Source organism: Empidonax traillii, unplaced genomic scaffold (genome assembly GCF_003031625.1).
Source record: "Empidonax traillii isolate 1590-97213 ecotype Southwest subspecies unplaced genomic scaffold, ASM303162v1 scaffold856:size409766, whole genome shotgun sequence".
In the NCBI taxonomy this organism is placed as follows: domain Eukaryota; kingdom Metazoa; phylum Chordata; class Aves; order Passeriformes; family Tyrannidae; genus Empidonax; species Empidonax traillii.
The window spans coordinates 343,329-360,408 of record NW_020956049.1 but is presented as its reverse complement, the minus strand read 5'-3'; the positions used below and the strand labels follow the sequence as shown (position 1 = coordinate 360,408).

Here is a 17,080-nt window from a genome sequence, read left to right as displayed (position 1 = left end):
ATGATTATCAATGTTTCTTTTCTTTCTCTTGAAAGACTGACAACTTTTTATCCCTTTCAATATTCATTCAACATTCTGTCTTACCTTTGTTCTTACCTTGACGTTAGTTTTTACATTAAAAAAAAGCTTAAATAAGATTTATTTTCTTTAAGTGAATAAAAACTTTCATTATTTCTTATTTAAACTAACCAAAGGTCAAGCTTATTGTCAAAACATCAGTGGACGATCACAATTTGAAGACTGTTTATAGCTCTTCAGTTCTACCTCTGTCAGAGCACTATCTTTGTATGTCATAACTAAAAAGGCAAGTTTATTTTAAAGCCATTGGCTGAATATTTGTTTATAAAATTTTTTTTCATATTTGTATTCAAATCCGTTGCTGATTAAATGCAGGAATTAAATTATCGGATGGCCAACTGTATTTGTTTGACATTTCTTGGGGATATATAGTCTCCTTTCTCTCTCAGTGGGATCCACCTGCTAACAAAGTATGCATGGTGAGGGTTCTGCCAAAAGAGAGCTCTTCCTCTTCTTCACAAGCCTCCCTGCAGAAGTTCACCTTTCCGTCACCCCTCAACTCCTTGTTATTAATTAAATTCCAGATATATGTGGAAAGACTGACATTCTCTGTGACTTTTTACCCTGTCTGGGAAGGTGGAGTGGAATCAGGCCAACCGGCACTCAGCTGGACACAGGCCTTGGACTTTTTCCAGGACGTTTTCCAGGTAGGTGAAATGTCCTGTTCTGTCCTTAAGAGACCCTGGGACAGCAGCAGACCCAGGGTAAGGCAGTACAAGAGCAGGCTTGCTGGAGCTCCTTTTCCAGGCTCCCAGCCACATGCCAGGGCACTTTTCCTCTAGGTCTCTGCACCCCCATCCCCGGGGGCTGACTCCTCTCCCCTGCCTCTGGTCATGTCTGCACAGATCCTGATGCTTTGCTCCCCTCACACAGCCTTCACCTTCTTGCCTCAAGGCCAGGTACAAATTGGGGCTCTATATTTCCACTAGAAAATCTTTCAAACACTTTTACCTGCTGAGCTGTGGCTCAGCTTCTTTGGCAGAACAGTGAAAAGCTGGATGGTTTCTTCTCCGTGGCTGCTTCTTTAAACATCTCTTTCTCTGCTGCTCACTCAGAGTTTAAGACATGAGTCAGACTGTACCTCAGCCCTCTTTCCTCAGCCAACAGAGGACATCTCTTCTCAATGTGTCAAGTACAAAAGAGACATGGACAGACTGGAGGGAGTCCAGAAAAGGGCCACAAAGATGCTGAAGGAACTGCAGCATCTCTTATTTGAGGAAGTAGGGAGAGGTGGGACTGTTTAGACCAGAGGAGAGAAGACTCGGGGGGATCTTACCAATCTGTATAAGCACCTGGAAGAGGGATCAAATAAGTCAGAGCCAGACTCTTCTCAGTGTGCGCCCAGTGACAGGACCAGAGGCCATGAGCACACAATGAAACACAGGAGGTTCCTCTGAACATCAGGAAATACTTCTTTGCTGTGAGAATGACTGAGCACTGCAGGTTGCCCAGGAGGTTGTGGAGTCTCTCTCCTTAGAATCACAGAATTGTTTAGGACCTTGGAGATATTCAAAACCTGTCTGGACACAGTCTAGGATAACTGCCTCTTGATGGTCCTGCTTGAGGAATGGGCTTGGACCAGATAAATTCCAAAGTCCCCTCCAACCTCAATCATTCCGTGATTCCGTGACTTGAAATTCCCAGTGAATTCAATGGAAGCAAAGTTATGCCAATTCCTAAGTATTTTAAAAAAATAAATCTGTGCAATACTCCCTTGGGCAGTGGCATTTTGATTTCAGTTCTGAGGGTATCTAGGCCGTACCTGTACTAATGACAAAAACATAATTAATCAGTAACCTAGACAGTGTACAGAGTTTATGACTTTTATGCCAAAAACCAGGGCAATGACCTGCAGTTCTCCATGTTTGTGGACTTTCATACTTGGACTGCACTCTCACCCAGTCACGCACTTGGCTAGCAAACATTTACCTGCCTCTGTACCCTACTCAGGTATAACACAGAGGAAGAGAACAAAACCAGTCACAACTTGCAAGAAGAGCATCTGGGAAAGAGGTTTGTGGACTAACATAGGAGTTTCCAAAGGGAAATTTTTGCAGGAAGACAGAGATCCAGATTCCACATTTTCTCTCTTCTCTTCTGTGGCAAACACTTTGTTGAGCAGAGATGGATTGGAGCAGCAGTACTTCCATTGGTTTAGTGTTTATCCTGGCTTTTCTGTGCATTTTGAAAATAGCACGTTTCTGGGACAACAACCAGAGAAAGAATTTTCCTCCAGGACCAAGACCATTACCTATAATTGGAAACCTTCATTTGTTTGATTTGAAGAGACCCTACAGGACTTATCTAGAGGTAATAATTTTCTTTTCTATTGGTCCCTTAACTGCACATATCACCAAGCCCCACAGTCCAAGATGTCAGAGAGTTTCCCCTACTGCCCCTGACATGTTCTATCCATGCTGTAAAGTCTCTAAATTCCTGTTCTCTTCTCCTGACAGCTGTCAAAGGAATATGGCCCAGTCTTCAGTGTTCAGATGGGGCACAGGAAAGTAGTTGTGATTTCTGGTTATGAGACAGTGAAGGAAGCTCTTGTAAACCAGGCAGATGCATTTGCAGAGAGACCTAAAATCCCAATCTTTGAAGATTTGACTAAAGGAAATGGTAAGTTGGTTTTATTTTTTTCTTTGTCAGCTTGACTTGTTAATTTTTTTTTCCATCCTGCAGACAAAGCAGGAACTGGGATATCACTTTGAATCAGGGACCACATAAGGCATTGGAAATAGGGAGCAATCTCATTGACTTCAGTGGATTTATTCAAAGCTGAAACTACTGACAGTGACAACAAACCAGCCATAACTCTAGAAATAACCACAGCAACAGCTAATGGATAGTGTGACACTTTCAGGATCTAGATCAGGGCATCCAGGCCATGGAAGCATTTCTAGATCTCATGGCATGACTCTGGACTTGTGGTTTTTCTGAATACAGTAATAGAATGGAACACAAATAGAATTGGGGTTCTATTTTAAAAGGGGACATACTGTATACTGAGCTGGGTTTCAAAATGGGAATTTCATATCCAAGCTTCATTCTAATTTAGCTCGAGAGTTTCATATTTACATCTCCAAAGATTACACCCTTGGGCAAAGTCAGCAATAATTCTGTGCACATTTCAACAGCTGCATTTTTGGAACATTTTATGCATGTAAGCTTTCTTTTCACTTTATTTTTCTTTGGGAAAAAATATAGCTGAAGTCATTAGTTATACGGTGTGAAAATTTCAGTGGAAAGAAAAGCCTGATTGTGGAGGTTTTAAGGTACTACCTGAATTTTAAAGACATTTGTGCCTAGTCAGTTTTATCCAGGAATCATCAGACACATGAGATCTCAGTCCAATTCTGCTTCCAAACTATGAGGATCAGCGGTTTGCACTTGAATTTCCAATGCCATCTCTCTTTCAGTGACAAGTGTCTCTTAGTATATATACTCTTCTTAAGATTTGATTAGATACATCTTAATTAGTTACCCTTTTTCTTGTGCAACAAACCGATTGTTGAGGACTGACAATGCTTAAGGCAAAGTTGTGTTTTGACTCAGCCAGAATTAATTTAGTTTTTAAAAGTGACTGCTACTAAACAGCTCCATTCTGTGTCTAGAAAAATCAGTTCTTTCTAATCTTGTGCCACCTTGAAATGTTCTCTTTGTGCCAGGGGTTGTTTTTGCTCGTGGTGAAAACTGGAAGGTGATGCGACGGTTTACTCTCACGACCCTACGAGACTTTGGAATGGGGAAAAGGCTCATTGAGGATAAAATTGTGGAGGAATATGGGTGCCTGGGAGACACCATCGCCTCACAACAAGGTGTGTGGGTGATTCATTGTTCAAACCTATGGAATCATGGAATGGTTTGGGTTGAAAGGGACCTTAAGGATCACCTCATTTACCTCCCTGCCATGGGCAGCAACTCTTCCCACTAGACCAGGAGGCTCCAAGCCCTGTCCAACCTTGAACACTTCCAGGGGTGGGGCAGCCACAGCTTCTCAAGGAAATCTCTTCCAGTGCCATCTCTAAGGTTTTGCTCAAGCACCCAGAGGCCTTCTGAACCTTCTCAAGTTCAGACCTTTTTAAGAAATGTACTACAGGCTGAATCAATTGGATGAATTTGGCTCCTCTGGCATTTTTGTGTCATGGCTTGGTATTCTGACATAGAATCATAGAATCAGACAGGTTGGGAAGGACCTCTGAGATCAAGTCCAACCCTTGATCCACTACCACTGTGGTTACCAGACCATGGCACTGATGCCACATCCAGTCTCTTCTTAAACACCTCCAGGGACAGAGAATTCACCACTTCTCTGGGCAACCCATTCCAATGCCTGATTACTCTCTCCGTAAAGAATTTCTTCCTAATATCCAGTCTGAACCTCCCCTGGCAGAGCTTAAGACCATGCCCTCTTCTCTTACTGATAGTTGCCTGGGGTAAGACCAACCCCCACCTGGCTACAACCTCCTGTGAGGGAGTTGTAGAGAGTGATGAGGTCACCCCTGAGCCTTCTCTTCTCCAGACTAAACAACCCCAGCTCCCTCAGCATCTCCTCATAGGACTTGTGCTCCAGTCCCTTCACCAGCCTTGTTGCTCTTCTCTGGACCTGCTCCAGCACCTCAATATCCTTCCTGAACTGAGGGGCCCAGAACTGGACACAGCACTCAAGGTGTGGCCTCACCAGTGCTGAGAGCAGGGGAAAAATCACTTCCCTGCTCCTGCTGCCACACTGTTCCTGATCCAGGCCAGGATGCCATTGGCCTTCTTGGCCCCTTGGGCACACTGCTGGCTCATGTTCAGCTTCCTGTCAATCAAAACTCCAAGGTCCCTTTCCACTTGGCTGCTCTCCAGCCACTCTGTCCCCAGCAGGGGGTTGTTGCGGCCAAAATGCAGGACCCGGCACTCATTATATTGAGTAATGATCAATAATGGCAATCAATCATAGCAAATGAACAGCAAGAATTAGTATTAAATTTACATTTACAAATTACATCTCCTGCCACAACGTAACACGTTCTTTTGTTCATTGTATAGGAAAGCCCTTCGACTTCAGTAAAATAATTAATGCAGCAGTTGCCAACATAATTGTGTCAATACTGCTTGGAAAACGATTTGACTACAAAGACTCCAGATTTGTGAGACTTGTAAATCTGACCAATGAAAACATGAGGCTTGCTGGGAAACCTTTGGTCACGGTAAAGTTAAACATATTTATGCTGGGAAAGTAGCAATACTGGTAGTGAGTGTTTTCTGTTAAACATGAAAATCTGAGACTTTGGGACATACTAGGTCTACAGAGCAATTTCTTGGGCAAAACAAAGCTTGGGAGGCAGTCTGGGAATCTTGAAGCCAACAATCAAACTCCTAGTCTCTCAAAAACAAACTTAAACTATAGTTTGAGGAGTATTAAGGAGTAATAAATACTCTCTGATACTGCCTCACACCAGACTCATTTCTGTTCCTTTAGACTGTGAGAAAGAAAAAAAGAGTTAGTGGTAAAGCTGGTTAAAAAGTTGCTGGACAACATTTCCATCTCCATGGTGGCAACTTGCAGCTGTTTGAGTCTGACATCAACACTACTCCTGCAAAATAATAATTTAGGGCTGAGGATTTTCTTTCTATTCGTTGGTCCCTAATGGATTTTCTAACTTGAATTATTTTTTCATATTCTAAAGAACAAAATATTAATGTAAGGTTTTGTCTTTCTATCTGCAAAATGGGCACAACATCACTAATTTGTTTCTGTAGTGTTTTCAGACCTCTGTCTGGTAAATTCTAACAATTTCCACTCTTGTAGATGTACAACATCTTCCCATACCTTGGATTCCTGCTAAGGGCTAACAAGACTCTTCTCCAAAACACACGTGAATTCCATGATTATATAAGAGTTACTTTTATAGAATATCTCAAAAACCTGGACAAAAATGACCAAAGAAGCCTTATCGATGCTTTCCTGGTTAAACAGCAGGAGGTAACTGAAATTCTTCTCGTTCATTCCAACTTTTATGATTCTATGATGACACAACTTCCTTCCAGTCCATATAATTACAGCTAAATTTATTTAGGGAATCTGTCTTACGACAAAACACATATAATGAAGTGGTAGAGTTGAACAGATACTTCACTCTGTTGCAGTTCCAACCCCTTCTTCATAAGCAAATATTTATTCTTATTTTCTTCAGACTATATCAATATGTTTACAGAGGCAGCATCTTTTTTTAATCTACTTTCTCTGTTGTTCCAGGCTTTCTGGCTCTTTTAAGAACAAAATGCATTGCAGAATAAAATCACTACCTGGGCTTTACTGGGACTCTTATTTGGGGTCTCTGATATATCTGGGTTACCTTCTCCATAGAGAAAGCAGCTCACTTTGCAGATGGCCCCAGTAAATACAGAGATCATGTAGAATTTAAAACCTAGGTCAGCATTATTCTACAGGTAAAAGCCCAAAGCTCTTCTTTGCCTTTCACACTTATTTTAAAATACAGTATTTACTTCTCAGTAAATGGTTTTCTACATAAATTGCATTCTCACATGGAAAGCTTAAAGTTTTCATCCTTTTATCTCAACCACTTTTTTCAGGAGAAATCCACCAATGGGTACTTCCATAATGGCAACTTGCTGACCTTGGTGAGCAATTTGTTTACTGCTGGTGTTGAGACAATTTCCACCACACTAAACTGGGGCTTTCTGCTGATGCTAAAGTACCCTGAAATTCAGAGTAAGTGGTTTTACGGCAGATACTGTTACACTCAGGGCATTAGGAACCAAATGTGAAGGAGGGTCAACATATCTGTTAATACACAGTTACAACAAGCCAAGATTTCCAGTTAATTATAATCTAGGTAATGCTGTGCCCTGTGGTCCAGACCCAGTGAGGGGCACACAGGCCAAACTACCACAGATTATAAACAGAGTTCATCCAGACCAGGCCCTTCACTCAGGAAAATCTCATTAATTAATAAGAAAAGAGTTGTCCTGTGTAGGGCAATGAAATTGTTCCATGTTTCCCTCAGAAATGTGTTGTTGATAAACCAAAGGCCTGTGCAGATGTTAAATGGACTGTACTGAGCCATCAGATACCTGAGAAGATGCAGGGAATTGCCTTTTGTCTGACATCTCCATCCCAGTAGATGGTACAGGGCTGTTCAGAGTCAGAATGGGTTTTTGAGACACCTCTTGGACAGAGTAAGAAATTTAGACAGAAGAGAGGGCAGAAAAAAAGTCTTTAGGTTTCTTGTTGGGAAAGAAACAATCAATACTCTAGTTCTGTTTACCTTCCAATATTTCCAAAAGGAAAAAAAAAAAGATTTTTGGAGAATTTATGATTTTAATTTCTTTTTATACTTTACATCAGTAAAGCACAGGATGTCTCAAGGATGAATGAGACCCTTGTTTCCTTCTCATACTTGATTCTTTCCTCAGGAAAGGTCCAAGAAGAGATAGATCAAGTGATAGGGTCAAACCCCCCGCGGATCGAGCACCGAACTCAGATGCCATACACAGATGCTGTCATCCATGAAATCCAGAGGTTTGCCAACATCCTGCCACTGGATCTGCCTCATGAGACTGCTGCAGATGTCACCCTCAAAGGCTATTTCATTCCCAAGGTGAGATGCCTACAGGGTTGCTTTTTAACATTTCTTCTTCCTGATTTTGTCCAGGGATTAATTCCACTGTCCCCCTTTGCAGGGAACCTACATCGTCCCCTTGCTGACCTCAGTCCTGTACGACAAGTCGCAGTGGGAGAAACCAGACATGTTCTACCCTGAGCACTTTCTCGATGCCAATGGGAAATTTGTGAAGAAAGATGCTTTCATGCCTTTTTCAGCAGGTGCTTTCTCTTTTCTATTTACTACTTTTTTTTTTTTTTTTTCTATTAACTACTTTTTACAAGGGCTACTTGTACTTTTTGCTACTGTAGCCTGGTCTCCACATTATCTTTTCAACGGGGCCATTTCCCACCCCATGTTTCACAGATTTCTCAGGGGGCACCTCTGATAAGAGCAAGTACTCCCAAATGGCTGCTAATTCTGAGCAAATATAAATGAGTATTTGTGGTGATTTTTTAAATATGAGGAAAGTTTTCAGGAAATTTGAGGATGGTTTAGGTAACATATTTCTGCATTATAATCTGTGGCCCAAAACTTCTCTGTGTCCTGGGTTTGAGCCTGACCACACCCAGTTGCACTGTCTATGACCACACAAACCACACAGCAAAGGTGGCTTCTGTGTCTTTCCTGTTTCATTTTTCCATGTCCCTCTTAAAAAGGTCATGAATAATGTCAGCTGGGTCAAGATTTCATATACTGTGACAACAAGGAGGAACTGTCATATAAAAGCACAAATTCTGTGTAAAATCAAAGAACAGAAAGGGGTTGAATTTTGAGGGGTTTTTGAGGCTTCCCTGGAGCGTGATGTACACCTGAGTTTAAAAAGCAGTTTAAAAGCTGCTGCAGTTCAATAAGACTGAGAAAAATTTACATTTATGGCACTTCTGAATATCCATGGAATATGTCCCCCAACTTCCCTCTCAGTCCCACTCTGGCCAGCATTTGTGAGTTTCCAAGGAATTTTCTGACAAATTTTAATATAAAAAAAGTTGCCTATATCTAGACCGATAGAGCCAAAGTCTAGACTCAACCAGTTGGTCCAGGATTCAAAAACTGAGCCAACTAGACAAAAAAAATCTGAAAATGAAGAAAAAAATCTGATTTTATTGTAAATTAAAATTAAGGAATTCAGATTGCATTTCCATACATTTCTCCCAAAAATGAAAGTATTTAGACAAAGGAAAACTAAAAAAAAACACCACCAGTTGGCTTTGTTATCATACCTCTGAAGACCAAGTTCCTCTCTCTCTGACGACCTCTGTGCTCAACAGACTTTTAAAAGCTGCTGAGCTCTTCATTTATAGCTGGGATAGCACACTTCAGGTGTTCTGGACTCCCACTGACCTTTCTCCAAATAAGAGATGCTTAAGGTTTTTTTTTTTTCTTCCAGCTGTTGAAGAAGCAGCTCCCACTGACTCTCTTATTTTGTTCCAGGTCGGAGGATTTGTGCTGGGGAGACTCTGGCCAAAATGGAACTCTTTCTCTTCTTCACCAGCCTCCTGCAGAGGTTCAACTTCCAGCCTCCACCTGGAGTTTCCACCTCAGACCTGGACCTCAGCCCCGCTATTTCATTTAATGTCATCCCCAAACCCTATGAAATGTGTGCTGTGACACGTTCCTAGAGCTCTAAGCAACATTTGTTTCCAAAATGTTCAAATTACTTTTCTGTGTTATCTGCCTTCTTAATCCTTTGCCCCCCAAAAAATTCACAACTTAGTGAAGGTTTTCAGTACTCCTAAACCAAAGTGGTGGTCTTTTACTGTTTATTTATTGGGGAAGGGCAGAAATGCACCAGAAATACAAACTAATGTCTGGTTGATGGATTAACCTGTTAGATCACCTAATCTGGGCTAACTAATACAGACCCTCAGCTTTCTTATTCTTATTTCAGTTTTCACTTGGTAATGAGTGTTTGTTGAAAGCATATCCCAAAAAACACTCCCAAGTGCAGGTTTCTCCAAAGAGACATATGGATCATGAAGCTGTGCCTGGCTGGTACTACTGTAGTTAAAGGTAAGCACTGCAGAGCCTCTGTGGCAAATGTGGGATGTTCAGAGCTTCATGTCTTTAAAACAGAAGGGCTTGTTCAGTCAGATGGGTTTGCAGCTTCTTCCTTTGGCTCTTCCCCCTACTCCTTCCACTACCACGTGCAAATAAATCAGAGTTCTGAACTTGTTAAAGCAGATCACTTCCCAGGAAAAACCTTAAGCCAAGTTGACCCGAGTCCAGAGGGTCTTGAAGATTTTTCCTGAGTCTCCTGTAAATGGATAAGCTCAGTAAAATAAAGTGCACACCTGTGGAAAATGGCTGGTGCTTTCAAAATGAGCCGTCTTAGGGGCTGTTAAACATTGCATAAACACTGTGTGCAAATTCCAGCTGACAGAGGGCTCCCACCTCCTGGCAACTGTAAATGGAAGTTAAAATTGACTGAAAGCCAAAGTAGCCTTAGGCTGATTCTGCTTCAAGCCTGTGCAACTGCTCTGCCCCTGAGGGCAGCGTGGGAGTCGGGTGGTGCTCTTGGTTCAGGTCCAGCATCCTCAGGTGCCACCCAGACACATCAGGGCTCATTGCCCAAGTGCTGGGGGCATGAACATCAATGTTTACTGAGTGATCACTATGGGGTATGTAGGGGATCCTTCCCTCACCCACCATGGCAAGGTCACCTCTTTCCTGACTCTTCTATTGACTGCGAAAAATGGAAAGTTTCTGGGATAGACCAAAGCCTTTACACATCAGTGGAAACCTGCCCATTACAGATCAGAAGTGACCCTCCTAGACATTACTGTGTAAACCTTGTTTTCCTTCCTACTGTCCCACCATACAGTCAATGAGTATTTCTGGAGGCACTCTGTCTAAACCTCAACCCAGGTGTAGAATGATAGGTATGAAACAAAACTCCACCTAAAAGGAGGAAAACTTCAAGTATTACATAACTCATTCTCTTTATTGTAGATGCCCTTTTATCATATCACCACAGAACTCCTGATTTGTCTAAAGAATACTTTTGACAATAATTCTTATTTTTGGGGATTAACATACAAAGCATGCAAATAAGCAGTTACGGACAGGTGCAAGATCATGGATGATTCCGTCAGAATCCACTGCAAGGACATCAAAATGTCTCTGCTGGGGCCAGAGCAGAGTACTGCTCCAGTACTGAGTCAGCAGACCCCAAAAAATCAAAAAGTTGACAGCCTTGTCTGAACTGGCCCTGCTCTTTCCTCCAGAACCTCTATTTGCTGAGGCAGCCTGAAATGCTGCCTTTCATGTGGCAGGGCCCTGTGTAGCATGATCACCTCAGGCTCTTCACTGAGGCATCTCTGTTTATCAGATGGTTAATTTCTGTCTCTAAACCAATCAGCCACTGGATTTAGTTACCTGGAAATTATTCTCCTTCTCATTAAATGTAGGATCTCCACAGCTTCTGTAAAAATGGTCTAATTAGGCTGAATAAGAATCTACAGGTAGACACCTGGCCCTATTGAAGGCAATAGCGGAATTAACAAATCCAATTACCTGGATTTGAAAAACACAATGATATTGATAAATTCAGTTTTCCTATTTCCTATAAGATTGGTCTTGAGCATAAAGGAGACTTAAATAAGCATAAACAGACTTGTTGCTGTATCAGACATTAAGAGACTTCTTTATAAAGCTTTTTTTTTTTAGTTCAGACAGCTCCTTGCACATTTCTCTGCTTAATTTCACAAAGTAATCTCTTTAGGCCACATTAGGAAAAGGAGAGGCTTGAGGACTTATTCCAAGACAGACAAATGGGGTTAGAGATGTCCAAGGATTCTGCTGTAGATATCCTAGAAAATGGTTATACAGAAGAAATAATTCTTCGGTCAGAAGCAGCACAATTTCAACTGAATTACAGCAAAACTTTTACACTTAAAACCATTGCTAAGTGATTTGGATTTGCCATGAGCAGTTTTCCCTGAGCACAGAAGTGATGAGCACTTACTACCTTCAATTCTAGGATTACACAGGAAACTCTCCTATAATTTTCTGATCTCCCCTAAGTTATTAAATTCCAAGGTTCTCCTGCAGTGCAAAAAAAGCTGATCTGAATGTAGGTTTGTGAGGTTTGGCTACAGGTGAGATTTGTAAACTGAAAAGGTGTATGAACCACTCTGAAAAATGAGCGGGGAAGGAACTGGGCACTCGTGCTTTTCAGCAATGCTATTGATGGGATATTTGTCTCCAGCACATTACCCTGAGCTGGAAAGCCACACCTGTGCAATGTCTTAGCTAGAGTAGTAGCCACAAGCCTGCTGGACCCTTCCCTCGATGCTCTGGCAGGATGTAATTATGAATCACGGTGGCAAACTGGTCTGTCAGGCTCCAGGAGAGGGGATTCCCATGTTCATCCAAGACACAGGCACTGGGGAAACAGCAAATGAGGTCAGCAAGATAGTTCTGGCACCTTGGATTGCCTCCCTGTGACTCGGTTTTGCTGAGCTGGCCAGCAGGGGGGACATCCAGGTGAGCCAAAGTCAATTTGGGGTCCACCCTAAGGGACAGCACAGAAGGAGTGGGAGGCACAAAGCTGTGCCCCTCATTCTCCAAGCACCTGCACCACATTTAAAGCTGCCTTCTGCAGCCAAATGGATTGCCAGGTCTGTATCAGAAAGGGGAATCAAAATGAGCTGAGTTCATTAGGCTGGAGATTTAAGAATAATTGTAGAGGGCAGCACCTCTCCAGTTTTGGGATTTATGATCTGTAAGCTCCTGAATCCACTCAACACACTCCAGTAGTGCCTTATTCCTTACAGAAAGACTGGAGAATATGTTAAGGCAGGCAAGGAGCCTTAGTGAGTGACATTAGATGGCACAAAGGAGTGGAAAGGATTTCATTTCCAGTCTCTCATCCTCCAAGACTGATAGATTCTTTCTGGATTTCAAAAACACTGCAGAGAAATTTTTTTATAGGAAAAGTGAGGCCTCTGGTTCCCCTACTCTTCTGCTCTGATGTCAGACCAATATTTCACCAACAGAGGGATTTTAGAAAACTCAGATTCAAGGAGCTGTGTAAAGCTCCCTCCGTGAAAAATAAATTTTGTAGAAAACCCAGATCCACCTATCAAATCTAAGAAACTTTGACACATGAAAACCAAAGGACACACAGAGCAGATCTGTGGATACCATATATACATGAGGGAGAGAGAATGGGGAATATTCTGAAATGTAAAAATCAAGAGTGATTGACTAATTAAAGAAAAATCTTGTTAAGTATTTAATAGTTCCTTCCTTACCAAGTAATTCCTCAGTCAGGTTTTTGAGCCAGTCACAGAGAAAGCCTAAGAGTCTTCCTGGTATTTTGGATGTAAATGTACTTTTAGGAAATACATCACTACAGTACTGACTTCAGTAAGTGACACAGAGTGCTCAGACATACTGAAGTTTGACATCTGGCAGCAAGTCCGGGTCTGGATGGATAACTATCTGGAAAGAGGATGTTTTCACATCTACCAGCTTGGATAAAGCCACAGTTCTGAATATTTCACATATTCCATCCTGGAGCCCTGTGTATACAAAGATAAATATTAAGGCACTTCACAAATAAAGTGTGGGGTTTTTAAAAATCCTTTTTTTTAGGTCTTGTCTGAGTTCAGCTTTCAAACACTGCTCACACTAAACCTCTAATGACATATTAATTACTGCTCAGCTCAGCCTGCATGCTGTTTACAGAATCCTATAGCCAGTAGCAAAATTAAACATCAATTAACATGCCTTCCTGACAAGGAAATAACTTCATCTATGTGAAAGCAGAACTTAAAATGGTAGCAGTGAATATGACACAGAGGAAATTCAAAAAGCTAAAAAAATTCCATATCCTAGATATTGATTTTTGCTTAAATAAAAAAAAAAAACAACAAAACAAAAAACAAACAAACAAAAAACCAACAACAAAAAAAAAACCTTTCTGCAGAGCAGAATGGCAAAGTTTACAGTCAACGAAGACTATCTATTCTGCTTAGTCTGAACCAAGTAAAACTGGACTGTACCTTGAATCTGAAAAATTTGTCCCCAGTTGATAGTGTTTGGGTTTTCCAGTAGCTCCCAGTAAGTTTCCAGCTCCTTGTAGAAAACTGAATAAGCATTGGTGTAATGATCAAGATCATCCATCTCATTCTGGGGAAAAAAAAATATGGAAGAATTACAAATTCTGCCCCTTCCCACACACGTTGGAATCTAAACTCCCTAAGAGCCAACTCCAGAGACCTTAAAAAATGTTTTGAGCTTCAGGTTGGCTTCTTTCAGGACATTTTCACCAGCAACTCTCAAGCAAAAGAGTAGAAATATCTATTTTTCTCCACAGCATCAAATTAGCAGAAGGCTGCAATGGTAGAAGGCCTAATGTACCCAATGCACAATAACCCAAATCTGGTGGCAGCTTCTTGAAACACTTACCTAATTCATTGTTCAAAGCCCACCTCTGCTACTGCTGTCCCAGAAACCATGGTGTGTTATTTGGTTGCCAAGGTCAAAGTCTTCAGACCACACCCCTTCTGGCAAACAAAATATGTTCTCTGCCCCTGAAATAGCTGAAATAGCACAGCCTGGCCTCATCAATACTATTACACCCTCTAAGTCCCCAGGACAGGCTGGAAACACTCAGACTGCCACCTTGGGATTGTCCTTCATTGATGGTTGTCCCAGAGACCTCGACAAGGATTTAGTTGTACCCCATATGAGCCTACAAGAAGAAGGGATTATTATCTGAGCCTGGAATTGGGGAAGCACCCACAAATTCATGCAGCTCAGAGATTGCTTTATCACAGTGGACAGAGGGAGTTAGGGCAATGCCCCCTCTGAAACCCTCTGTAGCACAGCCTGTTATGGACTAAAGGACTGCAGAAGGACCCTTCTTTCACCTTGTAGCTGCATCTACCCCACCATAAGGTCACTAAGGTTCTTTTTTTGTGTGTCTGTCTGTACAAAGGCTGGAAAGACCAAAGAACCCTTGAGAAGTTTGTTCAAGTGGCATGAGTGAAAATAAAATGTGACTGCATGAACTCTGCAAGTTGATCTTCAATCTGTAATCAGGCTAATTACAATCATAACATAAGTTTGTTTATGCTATAATTCCTAGGCAGAATGTCTCAGGAAAAAGAAGCACTTCCTAAAGTGGGCTTTGTGCTGGCACCCACTGGGATGTCCTATGGCACTTCATGGTTCTCACCTCCCCATTACACAGGTTGCCCAGAGAAGCTGTGGCTGCCCCAATCCTGGAAGTGTTCAAGGCCAGGTTGGATGGGGCTTGGAGCAACCTGGGATAGTGGAAGGTGTCCCTGCCCATGGTAGGGGGTTGGAACTGGATGAGCATTAAGATCCCTTTCAAGCCAAACTACTCCTTGATTCCATGATATCTCAGATGCAGTCATCTAAACAGCAACTGTCAGTCACTCTAGAGGAAGCAGAGCCCTTTCCCTACAGCTTTGATATCCTGACAATCATCCAAAATCACTATGGAAATACCACAGGAAATCATAGAATGATTGGTTAGTGCTGTGTTACCTTAAGGGACTCGGGAAAACTCCTCTTTAGCATTTTCTCCAGCATCTGCAGCTTCCTGGAGCAGTTGGGAACTCATAGAAAATATAAAGATTCACTCAAAAAAGAGATAATGTGAGGGAACTGAGTGGCATAATTGCTAATTTCATAAAGTACAGTATCTCCCACAAGTGCCTTGCTTCAGAATGTACCTATGTAAATCAAACAAACAAATTTCCAAAACCAAAAAGTGTCTGAGAAGCAAAAAACAAACAACAAACAAACAAACTTCACTTAAAATGTGCAAGAGAAGAATTCAAATCCTAAGGTTTCTCGGAGGTACCATAACCTTCATTCTTTCATCTCTTAGATGTGCACCATTTAATCTTAAAAGGATTTCCCTTTGCTGCAGTTTCTTATAAATATTAACATTCCTTAAGAATTACTGCAGCCATCAAGTATCCACCTTGCTACTAAGGAAGATTTTATGAACAGCCACCCCTCAGGATCACAGATTAGCAACCTCATCTCATGGAAGGTGTCCCTGCCCATGGCAGGAGGTTGGAACCAGTTGAGATTTAATGTCCTTTCCAACCCAAACTTTCCTATGATTCTATGATTGCACATAGGTATTTACCTTCCTTGAAGCTTATATTTCATTTTCTTACCATTTTCAATCGAATGCTTGATATTAACCCCTCCTGTCCTTTGCATTTGGACTGGATAACCTACAAACAAGGTGGAAGAGTCGATACAGAAGGAACATCGAAGTGTTACACGAGAGGACGTGCAGATGTTTTGCTTGAACATGAGAAAGGGTTGATACGGGATACAGATCAATCTTACTGATATATCTTCAGAAATCTGTAGCTTATAACTTACCTACTTGAAGCCAAGGCTTGTGAAATTGAAATTCCAGATGCTCCCAGGTCACGTCACACAAGTTCACAGCTCCACACAGACTGACCAACAGTGAACCTGCTCCTGGAGGGGCCTTCTAATCTCATCAAAACCACAATCTTACCATTCTGCACTGAATAAAGTGTATCCAACATCAAGCAAGTTGAGCTAAAACCACTTCCAAAATGTCTGGATTTATGTTCCTGGTTTATGTTGTTCTGTTTATGTGTGCATGAGAACCCCAAGATAACATCCTAAGAACAGTCAGCCTATCACAAATCAGCCAGTGTCAGGAAAATGATAAAATTAAAACAGGTAAATAAAAAAATTAACCTGTACCTATTTATCCCTGTAATGCAGAAGCTCCTTCTTCAATAACTGCTATTTCAGCTCTCCTTGTGTGGAAGTTGTAGCTGACTCCTACTCACTGCCCTTTTCCACACTTTCTTTTGAAAGTATTAAAAAAAAAGGAAAATGTACCCATGTGGTTCAGGCACTTCAAAACCCACAGAGGGATTTGCTCACAAGTAAAACACCCTTAATGAAACAAAGCAAAAATTAGGATGCTGGCATGCAGGAAAATCATTAACCCATGGTCTGGATTAAAGTACTTTTGGGTAAAGTCAGTAAATGCTCCCCTTGTCAAGTGATCAAAAATTTGAGAAATATTTCTAAATAATTATGCATTGGAAAAGAGATTTTGTTTTTATTTCATTTTCATCCTCTGAAGCCAAAAGGTATTTGACAGTTAATAAAATACCAGGGGAGTACACAACTGAGATCAGAGCTTTGCTCTATGATGTCCTCAGGTAGTTTCCCCAAGAACCTGGATAAATCAGATGAGGTTATTTTTAAGCAGTGAACATGAAAGTGTAAAAAAACCCTGTACATTTGATAAAAATTATTCAATTTTCTGCCATGGACAGGATTTTACAAAAAAAAAAAAAAAAAAAAAAAAAAAAAAAAAAAAAAAAAAAAAAAAAAAAAAA

The 17,080-nt window shown here is 41.3% G+C and overlaps 2 protein-coding genes across 2 annotated transcripts; one reads left to right on the top strand and one right to left on the bottom strand.

Moving 5' to 3' along the window:
* Window positions 1-1,948: 1,948 nt before the first annotated feature.
* On the top strand, window positions 1,949-9,436 carry LOC114067059 (cytochrome P450 2K6-like). The gene is made up of 9 exons (XM_027902240.1): window positions 1,949-2,388; window positions 2,535-2,697; window positions 3,747-3,896; window positions 5,113-5,273; window positions 5,876-6,049; window positions 6,661-6,799; window positions 7,504-7,688; window positions 7,771-7,912; window positions 9,126-9,436. Exons 1-9 carry the CDS (start codon window positions 2,203-2,205, stop codon window positions 9,311-9,313), a joined length of 1,488 nt encoding a protein of 495 aa, XP_027758041.1. The 5' UTR covers window positions 1,949-2,202; the 3' UTR covers window positions 9,314-9,436.
* Window positions 9,437-11,818: 2,382 nt separating this feature from the next.
* On the bottom strand, window positions 11,819-15,905 carry GLYATL3 (glycine-N-acyltransferase like 3). The gene is made up of 5 exons (XM_027902246.1): window positions 15,829-15,905; window positions 15,216-15,270; window positions 13,703-13,829; window positions 13,093-13,219; window positions 11,819-12,207 (listed from the first exon to the last, which is right to left on the bottom strand). The coding sequence occupies exons 1-5, from the start codon at window positions 15,903-15,905 to the stop codon at window positions 11,946-11,948; spliced, it is 648 nt and encodes a 215-aa protein (XP_027758047.1). The 3' UTR covers window positions 11,819-11,945.
* Between the last annotated feature and the right edge of the window lie 1,175 nt (window positions 15,906-17,080).